The following is a 21914-nucleotide window of genomic DNA, read 5'->3' as shown; positions in this document are numbered from 1 at the left end:
AAGAGACAAACTTTGTTGACCATGCACACTCCTAGTAGATACCATGTTAAATATTTAAATGCCTTTTAAATTTAAGCACTGTTAATTTCTCTTTAAAGCTTAAAGTAGCCTCTACAGTTAGAAGCTTAGTGCCCACTGTGTTCTGCCAAAAGCTGCTCTGCCCATTGCCATAAAAACGTCCAAGCTTGGCTGACTCTCTTGCCTTTTGAGATCTGCCAGAGCCAACAGAGGTAACTGAAGTTGGTAAACAAGAACGTTCCGCTGTTTGATCCAAGAAGTCTGATTTTAAAAGCAGATCTCCAAAAGCAATAAAAACATAACTGTGCACAGCAGTTGTGGCCAGATCATTTAACTAAGAGAACAAAGCTATGGCAGGCAGATGTTTCTACAGATAACTTAATCTCATAGCTGAATCTGAAACTATCTCACTTGCTAGGAACAGAGACTTGCTACCACCAGAGAAGTAAGAAATTGGCCTCTGCTGACAATAAATGGAAGCTTTAGAGTTGGCGTCATATGAATAGCTAAGAGAATGGTTCAAATCTCTCCTGCCACAAATGCACTAGGTGGCCTTAGGCAAACTATTACAGGGTGAGTCCTTTAAAAGAGGCCTCATGGATACAGAGTACACATGTTCCACAGGGCCTCTTTTAAAAGACTCACCCTGCATATGTATTTTATTAGCCACCCCATTCTCCTTAAAAGATTTTAATACTGATTTTTAAATTGTAACCTTCCCTAAGACCTTGTGGTGAATGCAGAATAAAAAAACAAACAAGCCCTTAAATAATAATAGCTGTCATCAGCAATATGGAGATATACTGATCTACCTTAAAGGCTGCAATAACAACATATCTGAAGCACTCCTGAATGTTTTAAAAGAGCTCTATAAATGCAAAGTATTTATTATGTAAGCCAGAATTGCCAGTTCTGCCATGGTCTAACTTGCTGAGCAAAGACCTGTCCTGGAAGAGAAACATCACATGCCCCACAGCCATCTAAGTAAGTCCACAAATGATGAACATTTCAGCCTATTGATACTTACTGGGCAGTCACCATCTGGGTAGTTGTCAGGGATGTAGACTGTAAATTTAAACACACCATCCTGGTACAACCCATGCCTTATGAATATTACTCCAAACCACACTGCAAAAGAAAAAAAGAAAGATGATGAGATGTAAAAAATAAATAGCTTTGCTATAGGAAGAAAAACCCAGATATATACTTACTTAATGCTGATTGGTAAGAAGGTTGCACATAGACACCTGGCAGCTTCTGCTTCACAACCAACGTGCTGTAAAGAAACGTAATCCATCTAGTTAGGTTTAAAGTGGCATACACAAACCCCTACTCAAAGGCTCTCAATTAGAGTACACAGTGAATTTCCCCATGATCTTTTTACTTAAACAGCTAAGGATGTTTCTTCCTCACTACCAAAAACGTTCAGAAGCCAGTCAGCCTACCTGCAACAGGAAGACACTGACTTGAAAGCCTCTCCCCTTCCACATGTGCACAGCCAAAGTGCACTCCAATTTATCTAGAGGAGTTGCCTGTGAATCTCAGGACTGGAGGTTTCCTCATTGCCCTGAACCAGCAGGCAGTACAAGTCAAGGCTTTGCAAGAAGGTTCTTTCTGACATCAGAGAAGCCGAATCAATGCCAGCCACACTCAACTCACTTGCAAGAGCAACAGAAATGCACTTTAAACATCAGACAGGCCTTTGCAAGCTTGTAATAAACCAAAACAGCCAGCTATTTTACTGGCTTTAGGGACTCACTTGGACAAAGTAAAAGACAGGCACAGAAATGGGAGCAGGCATCAAGACAGAAGCCAGCAATGAGAACAAGCCATAAATGCAAGTGTGGGAAGGGGGCAGGGCTATGGTTTCTGAAGGCAGGCAATACAGCAACCTTGATGAAGCTAAGCAGGTCTGAATCTGGTCAGCGTCTGAAAGGGAGACTGGGAATCCCCATATATGCCACATGGAGTTCTATGATCGATTGAAGGCGGGATATAAATGCAACAAAGCAAGCATACTCCATAAGGCTAAAGTCAATCTCTTTTTCCATCACTCAGATACACAAAGAAGCTTCCTAGTGGATGAGGCTTTTGATGTAACTGATGCATTTGGAGAGGGGTATATTGGACAATTTAATTTCTGTCCCTGCAGATTTTATTTGTAAACAAATTGCATTTGTTTCAATCTTGTTTGATTTTGGTTTAGACTATGTATGTCTCTACCCTGTGACCTTCAGGTAAAGGGTAGATACATAAAATTGCTTTCTAGTCCTGCCTGCAGCACATTGAATGAAGCTATAGGAACAGCAACAATGAATGCATCAGATAAGTAAAACAGAAGCTTGTCTCTTTGTGCTCTCCTTGGCTGCTGCAGACAAAGTTCACACATGTTTAGAGGATGACTTTTGATCATTTTCCCCCACAGTTTCTGGTATACATTACATAACATGACCAGATTACAGTCCTAATGGAAGAGATCCAAGGCTTCACTTCTGCTGAAGGACAACTGCGAAAACAAGAGAGTTGTGTTCCCAACACCACAGCATTAATGAATGGAATTTTACCCAGCCATCCTATGACAGCAAAGCGATGGCCATGGGTGGCATTTTGCCAAGTGTGCCTCAAATAAGCTTTCATCAACAAGCTTTTCAGTAGCTGAAGCATGCAAGCCTGTTTACTTGAACAAAGCCTGCCCACAGAACAATAATGAGCCCCGTCACCAGCTGTGCCCCCAGCAAAGCCTGAATCGCAGAAAATGATTTAAACTCTGCAAGCTCATAACACTCATTTTCTGTTCCTGGTTCAGTTTCTACAGCCGCATGAGGAAAGCACTCTCGTTTTCTAAGCTGGCTTGTCTCCCCTTCTAAAGGCAGGCTCACAACTATAGCCACTAGACTTGGCGATTTTTGCAAAGGCGATCCACATGGGAGCTGTACAACTTATGAAAGGGCTCCACACATTCAGCTGTAAGCCAGCAAAGCAGAAGACAGCCTTAATCCAACTTGCCCTTTTGCTATGTCCCAGCTTACAACAGACATCTTTACAAGAGAAAAAGCTACTACAGGATAACAAGAGTTCACACACAGTGGAAGAGAGAATCACACAGATCCACTCTTATTCATATAGTGCTGTCCCTCTCATGTATTGAAATACATTGCTATTAACTCCATCTCTTTTTCAACAATTTTGCTAATGAACTACCCGTTATGATGTACAGCTGGGCCAGATAAAAGGAGACTTTGGTGACATAATACGTATATGTGAGTGCTTTGCACATAGCAACGTATTGTTCTCCACTGAGAGACCCCTGTAGTGAGTGCCTGGGCCCCTACTGCCAGGGGCAAGTTTTGTACTCCTTGAACTGTGCCCTACTTTGTGGCCTGTTGACTTAGTCCCATAGAACTGAATGAGAATCACCCAGGTAAATCCTATGTGGCATAGTGTCACCCCTTCATTTGCCTAGTCCCACTCAGATCCCTTGGGCACAATGCAGTGTGAAAAAGACGGGAATGGACCTAATGACTTTTTAAAAGCACCTTGCTCTAATAAAGACAGCAGGACAAACGGTTCCCCAAACCTTGAGGAATGGAAGGGAATTTGAATTCTATTAAGCCAGCACATTTGGTTACTTTGTGACGATAGACTGCTCTGCTTCCTTTCTTTTAGCAAATGTTTTGTGCCACTGGGGAAGTGGTAATTTGTATTGATTTTGGATGTTTTATGTGATGCCAATAAAAGGTTTGATGATGATGATTTGGTTACTTTGCTTCAGGCACTCCTTCTGTTTACACAGGCTTTTTCTGACCTATAGCTCAACCTTTGGCTATTGTGTATCACTACTGATACTAAGTATGTTTACACTGCTTTATGAATGTGTTACTTTCACCACCTAGATACTTTGTTTACTGTGCGGTATATTGAGTCTATAAATAACTAGCCTCAAAAGATACTACGTATTAACAATTGGCCAATTGCAGCTCTGCACACTTTCAAGGAGCATTTGAAAACAAATGTCACATAATTCCAGCTGCTCAAAGAATCCCTCTTCAGCTCCTACACCGAAGATCAACCCTCAGGAAACTGCCTCACTTCACTTGCCACCAAAGTGAATGCAGCATGCAAAACCAGCTAACACATTATTTATTTTATATATTGCTTTTTGGCCTCAATAGACCATTATAATGAAAAATAAGCACTGATAAGGAACTCCTCTATAAAGTACGAAGTAGTGAATTTCTGAACTGAAAACACACACAAAAACGTACAATTCTGCCAGGAGAGAGTATTCTAGGTAGAAAGGTCCATAGGAGGCATGTGTCCCATTTGTAGACTGCGCTGAAAGGGCGGGTGAAGCAGGCTTGGTCATTGGCACAGCATTTTTGGGAATCGAAGGCAGCTGCTTTTTTTGAGTGGTGCGTGGAGGACTGTTCTTCAGCTCGCCAACCAGAGCCTTTTCTTCTGTTTCAGATCTCTGTTAGAAAATGTAAAACATGGGGGGGGGGGTTAATTGTTCCAGTTGTATCCAATGGTTAACACTCCAATTCATATTCACTAACACTCCAGTTTGGGTACTGAACAGAGGACTTAAAAGATATCCTGCCAGTCCAAAGAGTTATGATATATCCAATTGCTTAGCTGAATTTGGCAATTATATAAAATTGGCTACTGTCAACTTTGGAACTGGCTGAGATCTGGCCACAAGTTAAGTAACACACCCAAGTATGCTTTTAAAATGGTCCACATATATATTTGCCTCACCAGATGATCTGTTTAAACTACTACCCAAAATCTCTTGTGAGCAATCCCCACTTTTGGAGAAAATGTAATCAGAAAAGTCACCCTGAGAAGGCCTGTGAAACATTAAGCTGAGCTTTCTTGCATTCAAGTTTCCTTTCTAGTGGATCCCATGATGGTAATTTTTAATCCACATCAGGTTTCCGATTAGCATATATTATTTAAAGATCCTTTGGATTCTCTTTCAGAATATAATAAAACCCAAGGGGGAGGGGAGAGCGTCATATAGCGTTATTATTATTATATAGCACACATTTCATCAACTCAAAATGGCCTGCCTTGCAGTCAGCCACACCCCACCTTGCGTGTAGAACTTGTAGACATGCTCCAGAAAGGGTTCATAACGTGTATTCCGAGTAGAAGGTGGTAAATCTGCTATGCCACCCAGATAGCCAGCTTTCTGGGATTAGCTTCTGCCCTAGAAACAAAAAAGTGAAGTTACCAAATCAGTGTCCTGTTGGTCATATTGTGATTCCACCCAAATATTAAGAGACACCCCAAACATGTCATACAACCTAAACCACTTGTCAACAGTCTCTACATACCCTCCCAATTCTCTTTCAAGATTGCAGCATGGTTTCGTGGCCACTGAACAGGTTGTTTTACCTGTGCTATTTTACTGGAGCTGAGCAAGAGGACTAGCATGGTATCTATCTTTGTGAAGCACACGAGAATATTTTGTTAAAAACGAGTAGGACCTAATCAGGTAACCTCACCTTTGTTTTCACAGACACCACCAAGTATGCCACAGCCCTTCCCAAGCTATCCAGATAAAACCCGTATAACCAAGGGCTTTTTAGCTGCTATCGTGAGTCAAACCATCAGCAAAGCTCTGGCAGAGAAATGAACTTCTTCTTGTTGTTGTTGTTGTTGTTGTTGTGTGTGCAATTTCAGCATTCAAGTTATACAATTTTGCTCAGGGTCACCCACATAGTTCGATTCTCAGATATATGAAGTATGAATTTATTGCACTCAGCTGGGCTTCCACAAGGCAGCACAGGGCGTTACCTTAGGAAGCACATATTTCCAAACCATTGTTTGGCAAGATGACAAAAATGCAGGGGCGGAGCACTTGCAAGGGAAAATCAGAAGCCACAGGAACAGGGGGTGCAGCCTGCCCCCCTACTTATTTCTGGTTTAAGAACATGGAAGGAGGGAGAGAGGGAGTCAAATGATGTGCAGCAGTCTGGAAAACACTGGCAGATCAGATATAGCAGGTGGGGAAGAGTTAAAGACCACCCCCTCTCACAAATGCCCCACATCGCATTATGGTGTGGACTCAGGAACCTCGTGTTTTAACTGCAACATGTAGTCGCACCCTCAGGAAAACAAGCAGTAGAGGCCAAGTAGCATTTTTATTTTCAGTGGGAACAACTCATGTATCATTGCATGAAACTTCTCCCTTAAGAGATTATCATAGTAATCTACTACAGCATACTATGACTCACTGCAACTCAGGCTTCAAAGGAACAGTAAAAGACACAAGTGTCACCTTATTGTCCATCTCTTTCTAGCCCCATCTAACAGACCCATGGTTACTTGAAGGGTTTTAGGACAAATTCATTGAACTCATTAGAAAGTGAGAATGGTGTAGATGTTACCACTCTTCTAACTTCCTGAATAGTTAGCATTAGGAAAATGAGATTTCAGCATCTGAATATAGCATGTCCTGCCATTGCTGCATGCTACTCTTCTAGTAATCTTCCGTATCTTTAATTAAGAAGTATACTTAGAAGATAAACCTATTACATCAGCACTTGGAGTTAACATTTCCTGGGTCACAGAGCTCACAGAGCGGATGAGGCCTCACATACATGAGCCAATCTTGCTGGAACTGAGTATTCTTTATGCTGTTTGAGCAAATTGGTACACTGTATTTATTGCTGTTGATACACACCCCATGCTGAACTAAAGTTTTGAGTTGATCAACCATTAACGTCATGCTTTCAAGACAGTCACCAAACAACAATGGCAATTTCAGATACCCCCTTCTTAAAATATTTGCTATCACTTTAGAATATCCCAGCTGATATGCAAATACCTTTGTATCCCATGAAGCCTTTACTATGGAAAAAAACTATATTCTTACCACAACAGTTCATACATCTCTAATGAAAACTCCAATATAATTTTGATTTGATCAGCTAATAGGTGTAGAACCCAGTTTCCCCATTTCCCAGGGGAAGCAGCAGCAAGAGCACAGTGCTAATCCTAATCTATATATCAACACCAAGGTGAATTGTTAAAAATGTATATGCTAAGTTATTCATAACTGATGAGGCATATATACATGTCAATCCTAAAGCTGATCTCTAAACTGAATACAGTATGCCTCTACCAGATACATTACAGAAGGTTTTTGTATGCAAATGCAGAAGAACCAATTTGATCACTTCTCAAAAAAATCTTTTTTTGTTTTATAGCCCACTTTTTAAAGGAAATCTTCTACAAAAGCAGCTTGCATCAGGTTTAAAATATACATCCAAACCATAAACAGCTACTCAAAATGCACAACCAAACATTAACAACAGAATCATTGTGAGTAAAAGGACCACAATAAAATGATCCATATTCCAATAAGCAGGTATTCTCCGATACCATGTTTAAAGCTTGGAAAGTTACACAGGATGCGGTCTCTAGCCTCTTCAGGAGTTGAATTCCATAAGTTTAGGACCACCATTGAAAAGGTCCAGTTCAGAGTTTCTGCCAGCCTGTTTGCCTTCACAGCAATGCAGGGGTGTAGGCAGTCCTTCAAGTAACCCAGCCTCAGCTCATGGAGGGCTTTAAAGGTCATAACCAGGACTTTGGACTGGGCCCAGAAATACACTGGCAACCAGTGCAACAGATCAGTGTCACAAGTTCTGGCCACCTGTCACCCACCAAAAACTAGGCAGTCATATTTGGTACTAGCTGAAGTTTGGTACTTCAGTCATATTTGGTACTAGCTGAAGTTTCCAAACTTGAAAGGCGGCCCCACAAAAAGCATGCTAAAGCCATCCAATCTGCATTTACCAAGGGCAGGGAAAATGGAGGTGAGATCATATAAACAAATTTCTTACACACCTTGTCATGCAAGAGCATTCAACACTACAGGATCTTAAGCAGAGTAGAAATGATGACCACTCCCATACCCTGGATGCTTCCGAAATGGCTGAGAGACCAGATCTCCATGTGCTTTTACATTTTGTAGCCTCATTAGTGCACCCAATCTTATCATTTTGATGCTAAACCTAGTAAGCTAATTGGCTAAATAATATCTCCCTCCCCAAAGGGACAATAGATTGTTTCAATAGGTTTCCATCACTACATCCTGTTTTATGTGGCTTTATTCAGCCACAAAGGCTCTGTGGTTTACAAGATGACCTTAACTACTTCTCCCTTTCTCAAAGCATTAGAACTCATAGCCATCATGTGAAACTGAATGTTCAGGCCAGATAAAATAAACTATGCACAGCGTGAAGAAGTACTAACTGTGAAACTCATTCCCACAGGAGGCAATGGCAGCCACCAACTTGGATGGTTTTAAAAAGGATTTGGCAAATTTATAGAGGATAAGGCTATCAATGGCTACTAGCCATGATAGCTTTGCTCAACCTTCTCGTGTCAGAGACAGTATGCCTCTGAATATCAGTTGCTGGGAATCACAGGTGGGCAGAGAGCTGTTCCACTCAGGTCCTGCTTGCGGGTTGCCCATAGGCATCAGGTTGGCCACTGTGAGAACAGGATGCTGGTCTAAATGGGCTGTTGACCTGATCCAGCAAGCTCTTCTTAACTACCATCAATCCCAGTCAGCACCATTCCCAGTTAACACAACTTAGCCAAGAGTATAGCTAACTTTGCATTTCTGCAAAAAGAAGGAACGCAGCTTAGGGAAATGATTTTGAGCTCAGAGTTGGCAATCCTCTGCTAGACCTGTTATAAAACAGAAAAGTCTATACAGTAACCTGACTTTAGCATCCACTGCTTTTTCTCAATCCTGGAATAAAGTATACAATACTTCCAAGGGAATCTCAACAAGCCCCAGATATATATGCTGCTCTCAAGCTACTGTCTCATGTTCTATAATATGCAACAAGTTAAACTCAGTAATATAGTCAAAGGAGGTTGACAAGCTCTTGAACACCAGCACTCAACAACTTCCACTTTTATTTCAAGTGTCCTCTTATAGATTGCAGCCCTTAACTCACTCTTTTATGTTCTTAAGCCTCAATGATTTTGAGGGAATTTACAAGAACCCAGTTAGGTTCAAGGATGGAGCAGATTTAGAATAAAAAAAATGGGGGGGGGGGAGGAATTCTCACAACCAGTACTTACCAAGAATTTCACAAAACAATCTGTTTTGAAATTTCTATACAGGGTTTAAATCACTACTATCCCCTCAAGAGGCAGAAATTGTTTTGTTTCTGCCACTGGGTGATTAAAACAATACCAAATGAATATCCAGCTGTATCCTCCTCCTTAGGTCTATTAATTGTCCAACCTGTTATCATAGATCTGCACGCGCACGCACCCCCCCAATACAGCTATAATTCATATAGCTATCTATGCCACATATGAACTACAACTGAAGGAACACCGTATGTGTGCTTCCCATGGCACTAGCTTAAGGTTTTAATGCTAAACGAGTGTGTGTGAAGCAGTTCCTGAACAAATAAATATGGTTACCCAAAAGCGCATATACTAGCATACTCTTTCCCTGCATGGACCACACAGCAAATTAACTGTAAAGGTAAAGGTACCCCTGCCCGTACGGGCCAGTCTTGCCAGACTCTAGGGTTGTGCGCTCATCTCACTCTATAGGCCGGGAGCCAGCGCTGTCCGCAGACACTTCCGGGTCACGTGGCCAGCATGACAAGCTGCATCTGGCGAGCCAGCGCAACACACGGAACACCGTTTACCTTCCCACTGGTAAGTGGTCCCTATTTATCTACTTGCACCCGGGGGTGCTTTCGAACTGCTAGGTTGGCAGGCGCTGGGACCGAACGCCGGGAGTGCACCCGCCGACCATGCGATCGGCAAGTCCTAGGCGCTGAGGTTTTACCCACAGCGCCACCCGCTTTAAACAGACAGCTGAAGGGCAAACTCTAGCTAAGGGCACTGTATGTTTCACAGGAGAAGGAAGGGGGACTAACAAGCACACCCAACCATGAAACACCTTGGATTCTGAACAATGCAGTCAGTATTTGCTGTTGTACAGTCTCTCTTCATTTCAGAGGGACTTGAGCAGGGCTCATAATAGATCCCAAAAAAATTAATAGCAGATTCTCCAGTGTTTTCCCCTCTTTGACCTGTATTCATGATCCACTTCTTTGTACATTTTAGCAAGTTTTATTCATGACCCACACTATGGCTCTCCTTTCCTTTCCTCTGAGTTTATATATACTCTTTGCAAGCCATCTTCAAAGAGGCATGAGCTCACCTTATGAGCATGCAACATAAAAATAGGCTAGTTGAGAAATAGCAACAGGTTAAACTCGTCTGCCAGGTCCATTGAAATGCTGTCACACCTCCCCACCCCACTGCCTCTTAATAATCTCCTATAGCAACCCTTCTTATAAGTCAGATTCTGGACACCTATATTTGCCCACCTAATTGATTTGGTTGCAATATGCAAGGGTATGCACTAAGGCAGATGAACTCCCTACTGATGAAGAGAGGAGCCGAAATAGGTCAGATGAAATGGTGCTGCCTTAACATTTAGTTCAACCATTTCACAGGCAGATAAACCCCAGAGAGCTGAGGGGAGAAAACGAGAAGAGTTCAAAATAAGCAAAAAAACGGTGGGGTGAGAAAGCTTGCAATTAAAAAACCACATACATCTTTGAGAGCAGGCTTAGTGGTAGGGATCTCTTTATTTCAACCCAGACTGTCTCACCAATATACTCAACTGACTTAATTTACTTACTGATTGGGTGATTAAGAACATTAGCTGGAACAAACCAGAGGTCTACCTCATCCAGCACAGCAGCCAGCCAGGTGCTTATGTGAAGCCCACACAGGTGCACCCTTGATCAGCAAGGAAACAACAAACCTCCCAAGAGGCATTCACAGAGAATTAGCACAGTACTCTTAGGAACAATAGCTCCTTGTGTAAAAGTCACAGAATGGGTGGCAGATACAAAGCAGCACAGAATTTGAAGCTCAAATCTATCTTCACTCACCAGAAGTGAGGTTCTCCAACATAGGCCACATAAATCCAACAACCTAAGTCCCTAACCCAGCTAACTTCCTAGCTACCCTTTCAACATGTTGTCTCTTCATCATTTGGAGAGCATTCCTGTACAGTCATATTACAACCCAGCATTCAACATAGCCCTTTTCCCTACTAACCCCTAAACCAGAAATAAACTCTCCATTTCTCCCTTAAGAGGCGACTCTCCTCACCCTCCAGAAATAACCATTCCCCAGCAATGTTGTTTACACACAACCCCTTTACCTCCAATTCCTTCTCCACCTAAGCCTCACTGGCTGCCAGAAGCAGAGCTTCACATCCCCAGAGGGAGACACTACTATACTTTGCTCAGACCCCTTCTACTCATGAGTCACTCATCCCATTTAACTTCCCAGAAATGCAACACCTTTTGGACCAAAACTCCTCTTGTACCTCTTACCCCACCCCTCCACCTCCATCACCCAGATGATGGATACCTGCTCTTTTGGCTCACAAGGAAATCCACTGGTCCATCAAGTGCCCTTCGCCAACATCTTTTCCAATTCCACAAAAGAGGCACCATTCAGGTACATTTGGCTTCAAACGACTAGCCTCTTCTCACCTTCTTTCCCTTGCTCTGAATATGTCACCTTTTGTTTTGTGCCAACCTCTCATGTCTATAAGCTTTCTTTTGGGGGGGGAGGGGGGAAAGAGTTGTAGAAGGTTTCACCAACTGAAGTTCAACTACTATTAATAAGAGAAACAGTAACAAGAGGTAAAATTAAAAAGTATTGCATCTAAGTTAATTTTCTCTCATTGAGATATAACAAAAAAATTCACCTTGTACTCTAGCATACCACTTTTAAAAGGCAGGCTTGCCACTGTGAGCCAGGATCTTGACAAGCAAACACTTACTCACCTGCTTACCTTTCTTCCATTGTGTTAATTTTAATCAAGCCAGGGAAGCTTCACCTGCTGAGCCACTTGTCAAAATGACAAGGCAAGGCTGGTACCCTGAATGGCCCTGCACCTTTGTACCAGCAGTGTGGCAACCAAGTCCTCAACAAATAAAGCTTCCCCTGCCCCCCTCACAGGGAGAGAGAGAGATGAAAAAGAGCATCACCCACTTTTTTAAAAAAGTGGCTTTGCTCCTGCGAGACACCAGCATGTCAAGCAGAAGTTCAGCAGGTGAAGTTTTATTTTTTAGTTACTCCTTTGCCAGGAAAGGAGGGGGGAGAGACTTTGAACTTCTGCTTGTTAAGCTGCTAGCTCAAAAAGCACAGGAAAGGAAGGGATAACACGGGCGCCTTTGCATATGTGCCTTCCAGCTAGAAGTTCAGCAGGTGAACGTCCGTCCCCCGCCACACCTAATGTCCAATCCCCTCGCTGGCAATATGGGGGGATGGAGGGGGAAGGCTCTACCTGCTGGACTTCGGCTTGTCAAGGTGTTGCTGGCTCAAAGTGCAGGCGCCAGGCCAGGTGAACCGGGAGGCACCACGGAACCATTTCCCTCCTCCAAGGCAACAGCCCTGCCAGGTGAGACCCGTCATACCTGCCTCGGGAGCCCCAGAACCTCTTGGGCACCCACCTTCTTTCCCCTCCATCCCCACCCCCGTTCGCCGTCCCCTCCCCACTCGGCAGACCTTCAGCTTCGAAGGCGGAAACCTCCCGCGCCCGCCACCGCCCTCGAGCGCAGGCCGGGCTGTCAGCTCGAACAAACGCGTTCCTGAGGGAGGGGAAGGAGGACGGGCGGGGGGAGAGAAATCTGGTCCTCCTCAGCCACCGTCGCAAAGGCCGCACCGGGCAACGCACATGCGCACTCCTTGCCCTCGCGCCCATCCTTCCACCGACTTCACGGCGGGCGGGCCGCGACTCCAGGTAACGCAAGAACACCCCGCCACGCGCACCCTCTGCCTTCTGCCAGCTCACCGCGATCGGCTCGCCTGCCCCAGCCGCTGCTCCTCCTCCCAGCTTGCACCCATCGGGGCTAGGTACTCATCCTTTTGGCCGTGGATTTCCGGCGGAGGTAGGGCACTCTTATTGGTCCGCGCGCGGGCCAATCAGAGGACAAGCCCCTCCCCGGCAGCCTTTTGTGACTACCATAGTAACGCCTCGACGCCCCCTTGTGAGGCGAAGAGGGAAACGTGAAGCCGCCTCGGCCTGTTGTTAAGAGGCGGGGCCCGGCGACGCCCAGTGCGTGGATCAGGATTGGACAGCGGACCTGTCCACCTCGGAGGGAGGCGGGCGGGAAAAAGGTGGGAGCGTTCAGGATTGAAGGTCCGGACAGCCAATTTCTGGACGCAGATTGGTTGGCGGGCGCAGGAGCTACCAATGGACAAATGCGCGACGGGAGGAGAAAGGCACTCATTGGTGACGCAGGAGAGGGTGGGACTAGGGAGCCGTGGGGCGGGGCCTGAAGTGTAGCCAAAGGGCTTGGTTCTCCTTCGCTATTTTGTTTTTCAGTACAGATTCAAGCGAATGAAAACAGCTAATCGGTTGTTACGAACAGTAGCAGTTATTAGTAGCAACAATATTAATCATTAATATCTGTAATTAACTGTTGCTGATTATATTGCTTGGTGCCTCATCGCTTTTAATTAAAGAATTAACAATATTTGTTGTCTTTTTTTGCTCATAATTAAATAAATAACGAAGTTAATGTGCTTATTGTCTTTTATTGCTTTTGATTAAGTAAATAAAGAAGTAACATTGCTTATTGTATTCTACTGTTTTTAAATTAAATAATTAACACTGTTATAGTGACTGTTGTATTCTATTGTTTTTAACTTACTGCAAACTAGTGCTGGAAAGGCCAGTATAAAAATCTTGGCAATAAAACAAAAATGCAAGAATGCAAAGAGTACCATATTCATCCTTTCATTATTTTTAATTATTTGGTACCAGGACTCCTAAGGCAAACCTGTCAGCTAGCAGAGGAAGGAATTGAGGAAATTCCTTGCTTTTCTCCCTGTTCTGAACTCAGCCAAGTGTTCCACACCAAGAGTTCCCAAATTGTGGGCCATGGACCACATGTGGTCCACAAACTTCATGTAGGCGGACCACGAAAAGTCCGCATTAAATATTTGCATTAATTTTTAATTGTATTTTTATTGCTTCTTTTACTTCTTATATTGTATTTTATTGTATTACACATTGTACTCTGTATGCAAATTGTACAACAAAATACAATATAAGAAACAAAAGTAGCAATAAAAATACAATCAAGAATCAGCACAGCACACAGAGTGGCTGTGGCAACTCAATCAGATGGGCAGGGTATAAAAATATTATTATTATTACAACAAATGCTACAGGAGGCAGAAATGTAATTACCGTATTTTTTGTACCATAACACTCACTTTTTTCCTCCTAGAAAGTAAGGGGAAATGTCTGCGTGTTATGGAGGAAATGCCTACGGGTGGCATGCCTACGGATTTTCCTCCTCTAAAAACTACGTGCGTGTTATGGTCGGGTGCGTGTTATAGAGCGAAAAATATGGTAAGTGGTCCATGGGGGAGTTTTGGGAAACCATTACTCTCAGGGTCCCACAGATTCCACAAGCCAGTCTCACTGATCTTGGATTTTTCTCCTGTTAAAATTGTGTTTATCTCCTGGCTTCAACCACCCTGTATCATAAAATCTCATTTTACAGCGCTTTATTTAAAAATACCCAATAATGGATTATCCTCAGGTTGCTCACAAAAAATTAAAATAATATATATACTATCAAAAATAAAATATGAAACAATAAGAGCATCATACAGAATAAAACTTGTCCCATAAAATGGGTAAGTCCAGCTTATTACTATTTATTTTTAAAAGTTGTTTAAAAGCCGTTTGTGGATAAAAAGTCTTCACCTGGCACTGTATGGCATAGCAGTTCAAGTGCTGGACTAGGCCATGGGAAACCAAGATTCAGATTCCTACTCAGTCAAGAAACTTGCTGTCACAGTTTCTCAGCCTAGCCTACCTCACAGGACTGTTGTGAGGATAAAATGAGGAAGAAGAGCTCTGTATGCCACCTTGAGCTCCTCGGAGGAAAAATGGTATATCAAGGTGAGCTGCTCTGAGGCGGTAGTTCCCAAGTGGTAATTTCCTCTCCTTCACAACCACCTGCCCCATTCCATCTGATATTCTTGATATACAATGTCTAATAGTTTGTTACTAGCCCTAAACAAATAGTTGGCCCATGTGCTTGCTGTATAATACTGGAGCTTGTATCAGGTTCCCACAAAAGTAGAAATAAGTATCCCACTTAATAAAAGTAAAATAAATGTAACATATTTGTGTTTTGGGGGGAAGGGCATCAAGCACATTTCATCTGCTAAGTATACTGGAATCTGCATAGATTGTTCTCTTCAAGGTGAAATAAGAAGGTTAAGGATAAAATCAGAAGGAATTGACAGTCCAGAACGAATAAGATTGTTGATAGCATATTGGAAGTCAGTATGAATGTACAGCAGACCCAGCTGGTTACATCAATGGCACCACATCCATAAGGAAGAATTTCAATAAATGGCATCCAAGGAAGAAAGGAAGGATTTTATTGTTTCACTACAATACGCTTGCAATTTTATTTTCAAATACCATTTGAAAGTACATTTTCTACTCACTTGTCGCCCCCATATGGACAAATGGATACCTAGCAAGGAAAATCTGGACTTGCAGAAAGTACAATTGTGACGCTTAAGAGATGGGGGAGATTTTCAAACATGAGGGTTAAATGTGTTTGGGTATAAAACATAACTAAACACTATAATACAGGTAGAAGCTGCAGAGATCTTAGGGCAGAGATAAAATTATAGATTTTATTTTGTTTATGCATTCAGCTCCACATTTATCACTTCATGCGTGGCACAAAGACTTTTGGATGTCACCTCTCTAAACAGCAATGTTTGCAATTTCACACATCACAGGGAGCAAAGCTGGGTGTGCCACACAGTGTACACACAACAGGTTGCCACAGGCAGTCCTTTCTGGAGAGCGTAATTGTGTAATATATTTACTTATTTCTTCTATATACCACCTTCTTCAAGGAGCTCAAAGTGATGCATATAGTCCTCCATGTTCTCCTCACAACATCCCTGTGATGTAGGTTAGGCTGAGAGGCAGTGATTGGCCCATGTTCACCCCAGTAACCTTCATGGCTAAGTAGGGATTCAAATCCTCATCTCCCAGGTCATACATAGTTCAGCACTCAAACCATCACACAGGTCTGTGCTACACTGACTTACTGGTCACGTTTTTGGCCATTTTGGGGTTGCAATTTTGGCCATTTTCTGGCTTCCTGGCCCATGCATCACAATTGGCTCCTGACCAGTGGTTCAGGTCTCTAAAAAATGGACAAGAACGTGACCTGTGAGGTAGGAGTGAAAAAATGAGCCAAAACATGATATGTGGGTCAGGACTTCTTTTTTATTTTTTAAAAAAAGCACAAAGTGACTTGTATATGAGGAGCCAAAAAAATAGTGAAAATGTGACCCACAGTTCAAGAGCCAAAATATAAACAAAAATACCTCCCATGAGAAAGCAAGAATGAGCAAAAACATGGTCTGTGGGTTAGGAATCCAAAAAATAAGCCAAAACATTCGGGGGTCAGAAGCGCCCCCCCCCAAAAAAAAATGGGTGGGTCAGGTGTCAGAAATGAACTCTGGTTGAGCAGGGATTTGAAGTCTGGTCTCCCTGGTCCTAGTCCAAAACTCTAAGTACCGGTACACTATGCTGGGTCCTTGCTCAGTCCCTTTCCTTCTACTCCTTGCTGGCACACTTCCACCAATGTGGTCCTAACATGCAAATTATTTGGGAAGATAGCAACAAAGCATTGGCTGAGAGCTGTCACAATGGCAGTATACAGCTAGTGAGATGACATGATCCTACCATGGAGTCATAAAACTTTGGTGTGTTGACTATTCAAGAATCTGCACCCAAGGCAAAAGGAGCAGGGTAGGAGTGGGCAGATGTCTGATACCAAAAGAACTGAGATCTAATTTAGACCTTAGTGGTTCAATCTGGTTACAAGTTTCTTGAGTCCCTAGAGCTCATTTGTTATTCCCAAGGGATACTGGACATAGCATCAATAACTCAAAACAGATGAGGACATCTAAGTGCTTGAACTGCTTCCAGGAGACTATCATCTGCTGCCTTTGCTGTTTTAGGGCAAGAAGAAGGTACCAGATCTGCTTTCTGTTCCAGGGCTTGCTTACAGGGTTTAAGACAGCATCAACTTGAGGTGCTCCTATGAAGATTTACTTAGCTATGTCAGTGGTGCCTCTAGGGTCATGATTCAACTTAATAATTTGCTTTTAGCATTGCGGTATCAGTGTCTTACCCTATTCAGTGTGAGATAACCAGTGTCATATAACCAACATGCTTAAATCTAATTAATACATGAAGGAGTTAAGACCATAGAGTGAGCTGTCCTGCCAGCCTTAGCTCACCTTGGGATGGACTAAGTACCGTAATCAAGACTTTGTTTCCCTCCAATCTACCTGAGTAGCTCAGCCAATGAAGAGGTTTGAGCTGGTCACTCCAGCTCAGACTTCATGGCTCTTATCAACCATTTTTTAGTTCATATACCAATCATTTAGGAACTTTCATCACTGTAACTAAGCCAAGTTTTATTGCCTGTGCAACTTTTCCTGAATGTTATATGGAAAAGCACAGGAATCTGAGAGTTACCAAATGTGTGGTCTTTTTTTCTATGCTAGAGGAAGAGGACTTTGGAAGGAACTTAGAAGGGCATATTTTAAAGGTCTAACAGCCTATATTTACACATTTTATTTTGCTGCATCTTTTGAGATTTTAACTCTGATCTTGAGTTCTCTCACCAAAGAGTATTTGCCCCATACTTGGATCTTGACATCCAGGAATTCTCCTTTTATGGCTACTTTATCCTTGCAACCAACATTCAGGTGCTTTGTACTTTGTACTTACTAAATGCGTAATGGGGTTCCCTAGAACGTGCAGGCTAGACATGCCCCCCTAGACAGCAACACATGTGCACTGTAGACGCTGGTAGACCACAGAACCCCCTTTGTGGGGTTGGAAACCCTACTCTATTTCCAGGTGCTTAGGCAGGGTTGCAAGCATAGGCCCCATCTGCACCATACACCTAAAGTGCTAGGAAAACACTTTTAAGCAGTCAAAAGAATTATGGGAGCTGTATTTTGTTGAGGATGTTGTGAGTTGGTTGGAGGCCCCCATTCCCTCACATAACTGCAATTCTTGTTAAATCACCCTGGGATTTGTAGCGCTATGAGGTGAATAGATATCTCCTAACAACTTTCAGTGTCCTTAACAAACTACAGCTCCTATAATTATTTTGGGGGAAGGCATGGCTGCTTAAAGTGCTTTCAGTGTATGGTGTGAGTGTGGCAGTAAGGCACAGGAGCGAGGTGGCAACATTGTGCCCAATGGCTTCATGGAAAAGATAGGTGCAATGCGAGCAGGAACTAAAGTGATTTAGAAATAGTTACATGGTGGGAATCAGTTCTAGAAGACACCAGCAGGGAAATGAAGCCAATTAGATCTGACTAGCTTAACTTTTGCATACAGTTTGGCAGCAGCCCACAGCTAAAGAAAATTTGTTCCTTCTAATTCAGTCTCTGTGGCTCATTTGTGATCTTGCAAATACAACAGACGCTGAGGTGGAATCTGAAAGGGGGAAGGAGAGAGGTGGCATCATGTAGGTGTTTGAGGAGGTTGTTGTTGGGATAAAGGGCAGGGAGGGAAAAGTGGGAAGGAGATTGACAGAGCTGAGTGTGGTGGAGCTGGAGCAGTGAAGGCTTGTAGCAGCTGATGCTCATTGGAACTGGTGTGGCAGAAGGCATGGAGGCCAATGGTAGGTGGAGCCTGAAAGTCAAAGACAGACAGGGCCTACTAACTCTAGCTTTGTCCCAAGCCTCCTCTCCGCTGAGTTTCACAAGGGAAACTCTGAGACTGAGAAGCAGGAAGCTGACAGCCAGGGGGCTACTGCCCTTGGGCTAGTTGTAAATAAGGAAGTAGGTAGGTGAGAACAAGTTGAAGGCACTCACCTTAATGGACCAGCCACCACTGAGTGAAGGTCATGGACAAGGATGTCTTGGCACATACAAGCAGAGAGATAAGGGAGGCCATGGCCACAGCAAGCTTTAAATATTATGATTCCATAGAAAGTGAAGCTAGCTCACCCCAGCAAAGTAGTCCTTATCCATTCAGATCTCCATCCGATGATCAATTTGGTTCCTTTGCAGTTCAGTGAAAAGGATGCTTGACTTTTCTGGAACCAAGTGGAACACACGAGGTGTGGAGCCAGTGATAGTCCACGACATCTTATCCAATGACATTCCGGATCTCAGGGACAGCAATAGTTTGGAGATTGCTGCTATGATGCACGGGACAAAGGATGATGAGGATCTGCTGAACAGTGCTTCTGAGCTGTGTCTAGAACAGAACATGGAACAGACAGATGTTCTGGTAAAGCTACATGTGGAAGAGTGGAAGGGCTATGACACACTAGCCAGCAATGAAGCAGAAGCATGTGGCCCAACAGAGAAACCAACAGAGCAGGAAATTAAGAAGAAAGAACCTGATGATACCTGTGTGGGTGATGAAGAAGAAAAGAGTCATTCTGGACCAGCAGGAGAAGATTGAGAGAGTGCTGCTTTCCATAAAGACAAAGCCTTCACTGAAGGAAGCATTGATCCAGGCTCTGACAAAGGAGATTTTGCACAGATGTGATGTTGCTCTGGCTCTTGTGGAGGAGCTGCTCGCTAGGAATGGACAACTAACTGAAATGGAGCTATGGTTAAGACTTATGGAAGAGCCAAGTTGGTTAGTCAGCCACATATTCTCTTGCAGGGTGGAACCTGGGGTGAATCTTTGGCCCACTTAGTATCCATGGCTGGATACACACCATACATTTAAAGCACCATACATTTAAAGACTTTGCCCAAAGAATCCTGGGTACTGCACTTTGTTAAGGGAGCTGGGAATTCTGTGATTCTTTGGGGGAAATAGTGTGCTTTGAAATGTGTGTGTACACAACTTCTGTTTCTTCTGCATTACATGGGCTTATACATTTCCCATATCCTCTCCTTTAATTGCCAAGTCTGGAAGTGTGTATCAGTTGTCTTTCACTAGTCCTGAATTTCTTCCATTTCACAGAGCCTCTGGAAAGATTTCATATTTATTAAAAGTATTTTTCCAAAAAGGACACTCAAAGCAGCTGACGACAAAATGAAAACACAAAAGCTTACTAAAAGTTAGGCCATTAATATTCTTAGGTTATTTTATTCATTTATTCAATGGTATGCATATTGTCCCCCCACGAGCACAAGTCTCTGGGCAGCTCCCAAAGAGGTCCATCAATTGGTCCATCTAGCTCAACGTTGTCTACAATGACTGGCAGCAGCTCTCCACGATTCCAGTCAGGGTGCTTTCCCACCCCTACCCAGAGTTGCTGGGGATTGACCCTGGGACCTTCTGCATGCAAAGCAGATGCCCTCTCACTAAGCAAGACCAATGCTTTACCAATGAGATAAAGGTAAAGGTAAAGGTACCCCTGCCCATACGGGCCAGTCGTGTCCGACTCTAGGGTTGTGCGCCCATCTCACTTAAGAGGCCGGGGGCCAGCGCTGTCCGGAGACACTTTCGGGTCACGTGGCCAGCGTGACAAAGCTGCTCTGGCGAACCAGCACCAGCACAGCACACGGAAACGCCGTTTACCTTCCCGCTATAAAGCGGTACCTATTTATCTACTTGCACTTGGGGGTGCTTTCGAACTGCTAGGTGGGCAGGAGCTGGGACCGAAAGACGGGAGCTCACCCCACCGCGGGGATTCGAACTGCCGACCATGCGATCGGCAAGTCCTAGGCACTGAGGTTTTACCCACAGTGCCACCCGCGTCCCTTACCAATGAGATACAGGCAGGCTAATTTGAGAAGATGTTGAAATGGAGCTATGGTTAAGACTTCTGGGATTCTGTGAGGTTGTGCTATTCTGTTGCTTCATGCGCACATTTCTTATTTTCACATGTCTAGGGTACCTTCAGCATCCTTGATGTACCAAAGAAGAACTTACATACAGGGTGTCGAAGACAGAGATCCAAGGCTGAATCCCAAAGAGTCCCAAAGACGCTGGTCAGAGGCTGTTTCCTAAAATATTTCCAACCCAACCTTTTTGTCCAGTGTGCTTCATTCTTTCCAGTTTCATTTGCCTCTTCAGCTAAAAACTCTCCATGGAGAGACATCAGAGAACCACCCCACTGGCATATTGGCAATGAATAAGATACTTCCCCCCACCCCCTCAACTATAGATGAGAGGGAACATTAAATGCATTTCAGTATTGTTTGTTTGCAAGAGCACGTTCTTCATAGTTGACTCCTTTAAGTACTGTATCTACTTGTATATTAGATGGGGAGGGAGCATGTTCTTGCTGCTTCCATATATGAGACTGGGTTTGAAGACATGTTTGTATACCTTGTCGAAAGATGGACTTGCTTGCTGCTCTTTGTATAGCGGCAAGTCACAATCTTGCTTTTGTTAAATATGGCAAAGGAGACCCTGCCTGGCTGATCTTTGACAGCATGGCTGATTGTGATGGTGCATCTGCTCATTTAGCCTTGTTTCCTTTTCTGGTTAACATATGAACAGAAGGAGAGCCATGCTGGATCTCATCTAGTTCAGCAACTTGTTCTCACAGTGGCCAACTAGATGCCTATGGGAAGCTCACAAGCAGGACCTGAGCAGCATTCTTCCCACTTACAATTCCCAGCATAGGCACCAGCTCCAGGGGGCTGAGGCATTTTGGGCCCCCTCAGTCTTTTTTTGAGGAGTCCACACACACACACCCTGTTGCAGTCAAACACAGAGCTGGGCATGGAGCGGTGTCAGGACGTTGTGCAACTTTGTGTGCGCAACGTCAAGACGTCACATCAGGGTCCCTCAATGTTCTTCAGAAGATGGCTCCTGT

General features: G+C 43.6%; 2 protein-coding genes and 1 long non-coding RNA gene across 22 annotated transcripts in view; 2 read left to right on the top strand and 1 right to left on the bottom strand.

Annotated features, from left to right (window-relative positions):
• Positions 1–13143, bottom strand: part of AKTIP (AKT interacting protein) — a 22898-nt gene extending 9755 nt beyond the window's left edge. For 3 of the 20 annotated variants that reach the window (XR_014551230.1, XM_083626104.1, XM_083626109.1), the window contains exons 1-5: positions 12893–13068; positions 5113–5230; positions 4284–4489; positions 1230–1294; positions 1046–1146 (exon numbers count right to left, since the gene is read on the bottom strand). Coding sequence is in view for 10 of the 20 variants with exons in the window: in XM_083626104.1 (XP_083482230.1) it covers positions 1046–1146; positions 1230–1294; positions 4284–4489; positions 5113–5154 (414 nt within the window). In the remaining 10 variants the exon portion in view is untranslated. Of the gene's footprint in view, positions 1–1045; positions 1147–1229; positions 1295–4283; positions 4490–5112; positions 5231–11460; positions 11711–12515 lie in introns of all 20 variants that reach the window. The other 17 variants (XR_014551229.1, XM_083626111.1, XR_014551231.1 and 14 more) reach the window with 13 other exon arrangements.
• LOC310768289 lies at positions 5237–7253 on the top strand. Its single transcript, XR_014551266.1, has 2 exons — positions 5237–6963; positions 7118–7253. It is a non-coding gene; the product is annotated as an uncharacterized lncRNA (long non-coding RNA).
• LOC310768262 (uncharacterized protein) lies at positions 12800–21914 on the top strand. Its single transcript, XM_083626148.1, has 3 exons — positions 12800–12841; positions 19195–20486; positions 20869–21914. Exon 2 carries the CDS (start codon positions 19208–19210, stop codon positions 19592–19594), a length of 387 nt encoding a protein of 128 aa, XP_083482274.1. The 5' UTR covers positions 12800–12841; positions 19195–19207; the 3' UTR covers positions 19595–20486; positions 20869–21914.

Source organism: Podarcis filfolensis (assembly GCF_964270895.1).
Source record: "Podarcis filfolensis genome assembly, chromosome: 8".
Classification (NCBI taxonomy): domain Eukaryota; kingdom Metazoa; phylum Chordata; class Lepidosauria; order Squamata; family Lacertidae; genus Podarcis; species Podarcis filfolensis.
Note: the sequence above shows the minus strand (reverse complement) of the source record. Positions and strands in the feature narration are given on the sequence as shown.

Excerpts from the sequence above, each read along its gene's own strand:
- LOC310768262 (XM_083626148.1), top strand. The coding sequence starts at position 19,208 with ATGCTTGACTTTTCTGGAACCAAGTGGAACACACGAGGTGTGGAGCCA.